The sequence below is a fragment of the Cucurbita moschata genome, unplaced genomic scaffold, assembly GCF_002738365.1.
Source record: "Cucurbita moschata cultivar Rifu unplaced genomic scaffold, Cmos_1.0 Cmo_Scf00045, whole genome shotgun sequence".
NCBI classification, from domain to species: domain Eukaryota; kingdom Viridiplantae; phylum Streptophyta; class Magnoliopsida; order Cucurbitales; family Cucurbitaceae; genus Cucurbita; species Cucurbita moschata.
In genome coordinates, this window is record NW_019268561.1 from 402799 (window position 1) to 410569 (window position 7771).

Below are 7771 nucleotides of genomic sequence, written 5' to 3' on the forward strand. Positions count from 1 at the left end.
AAAAAAAAAAAAAAAAAAAAAAAAAGCACTGGAGCGTGTTAACACATTATAGCCGTCAGAGCTTAATAATTGGGCAATATTATTGGATTATTTTCCCTTAAAAATAAATATTAATTTTTTAAAATTAAAATTAATGTCATTTATTTAAAATTTTAAAGGCGAATTTTAACCAATGAATTAATTATTATTATTATTATTTTTTTTATATAAACAAATTTATTTTAGAAATTCTAAAGAAAATATAGTGCTTTTTTATGAAACATTTTAATTATTTTTTTTTTCTAAAAAAATTGTTATTAAAACAATTAATTTATTTTTAGAGTTTCGTATAGAAAAATATTTTAGTTTTTGACTTCAATCTTTTTTTAATGGTTCACTTCTCACGATCGCACTTCAATGCCAGTGGACTAGCGATTGTACGACATTCACTTCTTAGCAGCAAGTGAGTTAAGCCTATTCGTTCTTGCGTCGCCTACAGCCAAACGACGTATGCTCAAGGTTTTGACTCGGTTCAAGAAGAAAGTTTTAGAAAACAGGAGCAGAGAGATTTCGAAAGAGAGTTTTGAAAGTAAGAGTTGATAAATTGAAATAGGTGTTATATGGGAATGTAAACAAAAGGCAACAATAACGGCTTACTGCATATAACGACTACGATTGATAGCGACATCGATATATTACTAAGTTGACCTAGTCAACTCCGACATTGACCCATAAAATACTCCGACGCTCAAGAATTTAAGCCCCAAACCACGTGGGACTTTAAGAAATAATATTAATTAAGACAAAGTTTGAAATTCATAGCCCTCATTATCCTAATGTGAAATATAAAAATACATGTATAATGTTTCACGTGACATTCCATCCTAATTTCATATATTATAATGTTTTTGAAAAAATTATTCGATTTTTTTCCTTTAAATTTGGACGGTGAATAAAATACATTTTAGATCGGTTTCTTTCAGTATTTCATAGGGATGTTCATGAATTAGGTTGGATCGAGTCGGGTTGAGACTGTTTTTTTAGATCTAACCCAATTATCTGAGTTATAAATTTTTCAATCCGAGTAACCCATATTAAATAATGAATACAACCTAACTCAACCTGGCTGTGTTGAGTTCGTTCGAGTTGTTTCAGTCATTTATTTAAAATTTTTATTTATAATAAAAAAAATTAATATGTAAAACGTATATATTATTTATTTTCAATATTGAATTAAAATTTACCACTGAATTTTTCGAGTCACTGACATATTAAACAGTTCTATTATTTCACTTTCATTTTATTTGGTTGTTGACATCATTAATTGCGACATTGTTGTATCAAATCTACCGTGGTTAGTTTCATCGATGTATCACGTTCGTATTTAACTCAGGGCGTTAACTACGGTAGAAACTTATTTATAACGACATCTATTCATTTATTATGCTCCACATAAAGCCCATTGTTCGGGTGTTCGGGTATAAGCGTCCTCGTGCTACTTATATGTGAAGCATTTATGACTCTTTAATTGAAGCAACTACTCGTATTGAAATTATATCTACGAGGAAATGATTTCAAATTATTATTTTTTTATTTTTTACAACAAAATTATTGTTAAATATTTTGAATTATTCTGTCGAGTTTTACAATTTTCTATAACTAACGGTCATATCGCTAAAATTTAAGAGGGAGAACATATCAAAACTTAACAACATATCAATTAAACATGAATATAAATATTAATTAAATTCATCGAACAAAAATAGCTTATAAAAGCTTTCTAATATAACAATTAAATCTTCGAAGAACATGATAATACTATATTCGTCAAATAAACGATGCATGTAATATTAGGTCTAAGATTCATTAGATGCGATTTCGTCTTATGTGTAATTGAGGTCATGCTTTAGAAAACGTCGAGTTTTGGTGGCGGATTGTGTTATCGATGTTGTTCTTGCATCAGCTACTTCGTCATAGGAAAAAAGTTGGAGTCCATTCGAGTGTTGGCTCCAGTGCTCGTGCTTGGCTTAATGAAGTAGCTCCATCGTGTCGACCTTTCATGGTCTCAACTCATCCCTTTTGTGTTATTGATCATTGTGCTATCATTTGAGCTTCACTGTTCTTTTTCATCGTTTTCCTCGTCGTTTGATCATTGCACCTTAATCCTCAATAGTAGTACTAAGATTCAGTCGTTAGTAAGACCAATTCGTTCTCAATTTGAACAAATTCGAGAAAGTTTGATTTCACACCATGGTCGTGTTTTGAACATGAGGGTTTGTTCATAGTGTTTTGAACATTATGAGACTATGTTCTATTTGTATGCATGAAACTGTGACAACGTAAAACTCTTCCTTATTTCAAACAAAAACACAAATGTTTGCATAAAACACCGTCAACCGCCTACAATGTTCCTACCTTTACTTGGTTTTTTTTTTTTTTTTTAAAAAAAAATTTTAAATGGCGGATAGTAAATGACTCTAGTGTCGGGTTAGAAGATATATGCACATGCTATCATGATTTAGGCTAACACGATTATGGTGAGACCTAAAACTTAACATTTTGGTTTCAAGTTGTTCTGATTTCTTCATGATCTACATCACTTTCGTGCACGTGGTTCGTTCATGCATTCATTTTCCACATAACATGAAAAGAGTCTAATCCTTGTTGGTTCGTGTTTGAAAATGTTCCAACTTACTGATTCGACCTTGAGGGACATGATCTGTGATGTCCCACATTGGTTGGGGGAGAATAAAAATAAAGGGTGTGGAAACCTTCCCCTAGTAGACGCGTTTTAAAGTCTTGAGGGAAATTGAAAAGGGAAAGTCTAAAGAGAACAATATCTACTAGCGGTGGATTTGGGCTGTTACAAATGGTATCAGAGCCGAACACTAGATAATGTGCCAGCCTTCCCGCTATTCCCCGAAGGGGGGTAGACACGAGGCGGTGTGCCAGTAAGGACGTTGGCCCCAAAGGGGATGGATTTGGAGGGGGTCCCACATCGATTGGAGAAAGGAACGAGCCAGCGAGGATGCTGGACCCTGAAGGGAGGTGGATTGTGATGTCCCACATTGGTTGGGGGAGAACAAAACACCTTTTATAAGGGTGTGGAAACCTTCTCCTAGTAGACGCGTTTTAAAGCCTTGAGGGAAGCTTGAAAGGGAAAGCCCAAAGAGGACAATATCTGCTAGCGGTGGATCTGGGCTGTTACATGATCTTTTATTACCGTGACCGCATCGCTAAATCATTCATTCCTATAAAGGTCAACCATCACTTTTATTGTCTCCTCGTTCTTTACAATTGTCGAAACTGAAACAATAAAAAAAAAGTAAAGTTACCAAAAAGTAAAAGGTCAATCGTCACCTCCATTGTCGTCTATTCTCCCACAAAAACATAGGACGAACGTGGTAATAACACCAAGGGTAAAACGGTAAAATTCGTCAACTGGGTTTGAACATGAATCTCGATTTAGTCATATTTCATTAAAATTTTTTTTGGACATTCTTAGAACTCGGGCATGTACATAGTCATTTCTTGCTGAACTCGAGAGTAACAGAAGTACAGTGAATTGAACCAATCAATTTCAAGTAAAATGAACCTTCGGTTTCATACTTGAACTAACCGAGCACAACGGTTCGAGGTAGATTCGGTGTAAAATTCAAAATGAAAACTAACCGACCAAGTCTTCCACTAGTAGACGATCGTCTCCGTATCGAGAGAGAGAAAGAGAGAGAGAGAGAGAGAGGGGTTTGACGTAAGAGGCACGCAAAGGCCCATTTCTTCCATTTGGACCAAACAAATTTAAAAGTTAAAAAGGCCCATTCAGAACACAACATTGGAACTGCAAATTGGAGAACTGCGAGCGTCCAACCTTCCACCATTCTCCTTCTCTCCGCCACTCTCTCTCCGCCACTTGTCCTCCGCCATCGCTCTCACTCCTCGACACGTTTCTCCTTTATACTCTCTCTCTCTCTCTCCTTCAAGACCTCCGTTGAAGCCTTTTCTCTCTCTCTCTCTCTCTCTCTCTCTCTCCATTGTTTTCTCTGTTTTTTCTCTTAGGGTTTCTGCTCTGCTACTGATGAGCTTTGCCGGAGTACTTTTTTGAAAGTCAGAGGTCATCTTCTTCTTTTGTTCTTTAATTCGTGTTTTCGATGATGGCTACGGATTGTTTTCAACTGTTTTGGTTTTGATTTTCTGCGGTTTTCTCTCTCTCTCTCTGCTGCATGAGATGACAGTAATTGAAAATTGCATGAGGCTTTTCATTACATGTTTATTGTTCATATGTAACTCTTTAGCTTGGTTATTATTTGAGAAGATGGTGTGGATTATAAGATATTAACGTTTCTGGAAGCTATTTGGATTGTCTTGATTTTCTGCTTTTTAACACCATCTGACTGATTTGAAACTGATATCCAAATCCATGATTTGTTTGATCGAAACTCTGTAAATGAATTCCTGTATTCGATTAGGAGTTCTGTTGGAGATCCAGGAAGATCAAGAGTCCATAGGAATTGATTGAGTTTGAAGTTAGAACAGATTGGAGAACTTATGATTTCTATTATCTTGTTTTGTGATTAGATGCCACTTTTTTAAGGCTCCTTTTTCTCATAATAATTACTATCCATTTCACTCCTAATTATTATCCTTTTTTTTTTGTTGGCTTGAACCAGTTCTTTTGAATGAGTGGATATGAGAGAGTCTAGGCTGTACTTGCTCTTTAATTGCTTTACTGAACTCTGTTTGAAGATTGGGTTCTTCTTCTTTTTCTTATTACTTAATAGATTGATGCTGCTTTTAGTGTAATCCAAAGGCTTTGGGTGTAGAATCCCCCTTGTTCTCCAACTTGATCAAAGCTATGAAGGTTCTTTAAGGATGGGAAAAGTGTTGAACTGGTTACTTTTGATTGGGCTTTTTACCAATATTCTCTTTTCTTCTTTTTTGTTTCTCTTTTTTCTTCCCTCTTTTTTTCTTGGGAAAGAAGAACTCAAATGGGTTTTGACTTGCTTTTCATTGAGTGGAAACAAAAATGTCCTGTTTTTTTTGTTTCTTGTTCTCTAAGATTTTTAGTTTAAAATAAATTTATTTGAAAAATGGGAAAATGGGAAGAAAGAAAACGAACTCTTTTGTTAAGAACATGAATAATTTCCCCCTTGAGATGCTGATTGTTGATTTAGAACGCCTGGGCATGTTCTTTGCAATTGTGTTAGTGTTCTTATTGTTGAAAGTATTTTCTGTTCTGATCAGCAGTGTGCAAAATATACTACATATTGTGAGCCATGGATCAATCAGAGCGTTCTCAGCATCAGCAACAATCCCAGCAGGCTGCAGGCGGTGTTGGTGCAGGACAATTACCATATTCTAATCCTTACCAAACAGCTCCAATGGGGGCGTCCGGAACGCCTGCTATTACGATTCCCCCGACTCAGCAACCATCCAGTTTCTCCAACTCTCCACACCAGCTTGCCTTTCAGCAGGCTCAGCACTTCCACCAGCAGCAGCAGCAACAACAGCAACAACAGCTCCAAGTGTTCTGGGCAAACCAAATGCAAGAGATTGAACAAACAACTGACTTTAAGAACCACAGTCTCCCCCTTGCTCGAATCAAGAAAATAATGAAAGCGGATGAAGACGTTCGAATGATTTCAGCTGAAGCGCCAGTTATATTTGCAAAGGCGTGTGAAATGTTCATCTTGGAGTTGACTCTGCGATCCTGGATTCATACAGAAGAGAACAAAAGGAGAACTTTACAGAAGAACGATATTGCAGCTGCAATTTCGAGGACCGATGTCTTCGATTTCTTGGTTGATATTATTCCTAGAGATGAACTGAAAGAGGAAGGTCTCGGAATCACGAAAGCTTCTATTCCTGTAGTTGGTTCCCCGGCCGATCTTCCTTATTACTATGTTCCATCACAACATCCAGTGAGTGCTACAGGGATGATCATGGGGAAGCAATTAGATCAAGCGAACATGTACGGTGCCACAGCTCAACAGCCCCGACCACCGATACCTTTCATGCCATGGCCGCATACTCAAGCTCAGCAGCAGCAGCAACAACAACAAACTCAGCAGCAAAGTGACGCATAGGTAAAAGTAGTAGAGATGCATTCTGGACAGTCATGATATGATTGGTAGAGGCGATGATACCACCAAGTGACGTTTTTATGTGTTTAATGTCTGATTTAGTTCATAAAAAATAGGTGTAGTAGAGATCTTATCTTGTCAATGATGACAAGTTTCAGTCGAGTTTGTATGATGAGAGGGTGTTCATCACTTATTACTCTGATTATCTATTTACTATAATGTACAACAATGCATGTGGAAGAGGATTCAACTTTGCCAAAAAGAACTATAATTACAATTTTGTTGACGCTGAAGGTCAGGTCATATCGGAAAAGAAGAATAAATAGTCGTGTGCATAAAGCGGGACGGGGACTATGAACAATATTGTTGAAGCAGTAGAGATGTCCACCTAGCAGGAACTAATAAGTCTTTTTCGTCCCTATTCTTGCTTCTTATTTCAATCTTCATTCATATACATTATAAATCTGTTTTTCGAGGTAAATTGCGAGATGAATTCTCCTTCGATGGATTCATATTTCAATATATTTTCTTAACCCGTCATTGTCCGATTCTAGGTGGGTTTCTACAGGGCTGGGCTCTGACTCCAGTTTAGATAGGGAGGAAAAATCTTTTCCACTCCCTCATCTATTTTTCATTATCTTTTCCACCTTAGAATCTCAATCTAAATGTTCATATCTCGTGTATTTTATTGAACCTTCTTTACCTCAGAGTTTCAACCTAAATGATCCAAATGATCATATGGGTGTGTTTTATTGAACCTTTATTTTCATTTAATTTTAGGTTTTTATTTTCATTTAATTCTTTCCATTCATTTTAGCTACTAAAAAAATGTCATACTTTTTTTTTAAAATTGAATTTTGGTTAAAAATGTAAATCTTCTATAAAAAAAAAAACCTAAAAGGGTCTTTTTCTTTTTCTTTTTCTTTTTTTTAATAAATTTAATTTAATTTAATTTATAATTCTTAAAATTTGGCAAGTTAATAAATAATATAATACAAAATATAGTTTTGATAATTTAGTTGCCTAATTGGAAGTTCGGTAGTTTAGATGCCTAATTGGAAGTTTGGTATTTATTGGGTGTGGTGTCCATTTATTTAAGAGTTTTGGGTATTTTTATAGAAAATACACATTTTATTGTTAATTGGTTTCGACTATTACTCCACCCACCAAAAACTGGTTCAAAATATATACAATAATATCAATCAAATTTATATAATTCCTCTCTTTATTGTCCATTATGGGTATCACCGACAGAAATAACACATCTTTTAATATCATTTTTATTCATGTCTTCGTAAATTCTAAAAAATAAAGTTCTATTATTCCTAGGATAGAAAAACTTTTCATGTCCACATTTCCGTTACCTATTTCATTCTCCATTTATTTTTACGTGGATTGAGACAGAGATTCGATATAAAGAATCGGTGGAGATTAGGTTCTTTGTCGAGATTTTTTTTCCATTTATTATTCTTTTAAAAAAGTCATTTTAAAGAAACTTTTCAATGTACACATTTTATTTTTTAATGATATATTAATGGTTGATTCACTCATATATTAGAAATTGGAGTTTGAACAATTTGGATATAAACTATTATTTGTTTGATGAAATCATTTCACCTACAATAGTAAACAAAATATCAAATTAATCATACATTGGATAACATAATTTCTAAATCTAAGAAAAAATATGACAAAAAAAAAAAAAAAAAAAA

At 34.7% G+C, this 7771-nt stretch overlaps 1 protein-coding gene across 2 annotated transcripts; it reads left to right on the forward strand.

Moving 5' to 3' along the window:
• The first annotated feature begins 3934 nt into the window (after positions 1-3934).
• Positions 3935-6321, forward strand: LOC111434626 (nuclear transcription factor Y subunit C-2-like). Of its 2 annotated transcripts, none has more exons than XM_023072088.1 (2): positions 3935-4090; positions 5224-6321. In XM_023072088.1, exon 2 carries the CDS (start codon positions 5253-5255, stop codon positions 6060-6062), a length of 810 nt encoding a protein of 269 aa, XP_022927856.1. In that variant the 5' UTR covers positions 3935-4090; positions 5224-5252; the 3' UTR covers positions 6063-6321. The 2 variants fall into 2 exon arrangements, with proteins under 2 accessions (XP_022927856.1, XP_022927857.1); XM_023072089.1 differs by having other exon boundaries at positions 3944-4090; positions 5221-6321.
• Positions 6322-7771: the final 1450 nt, after the last annotated feature.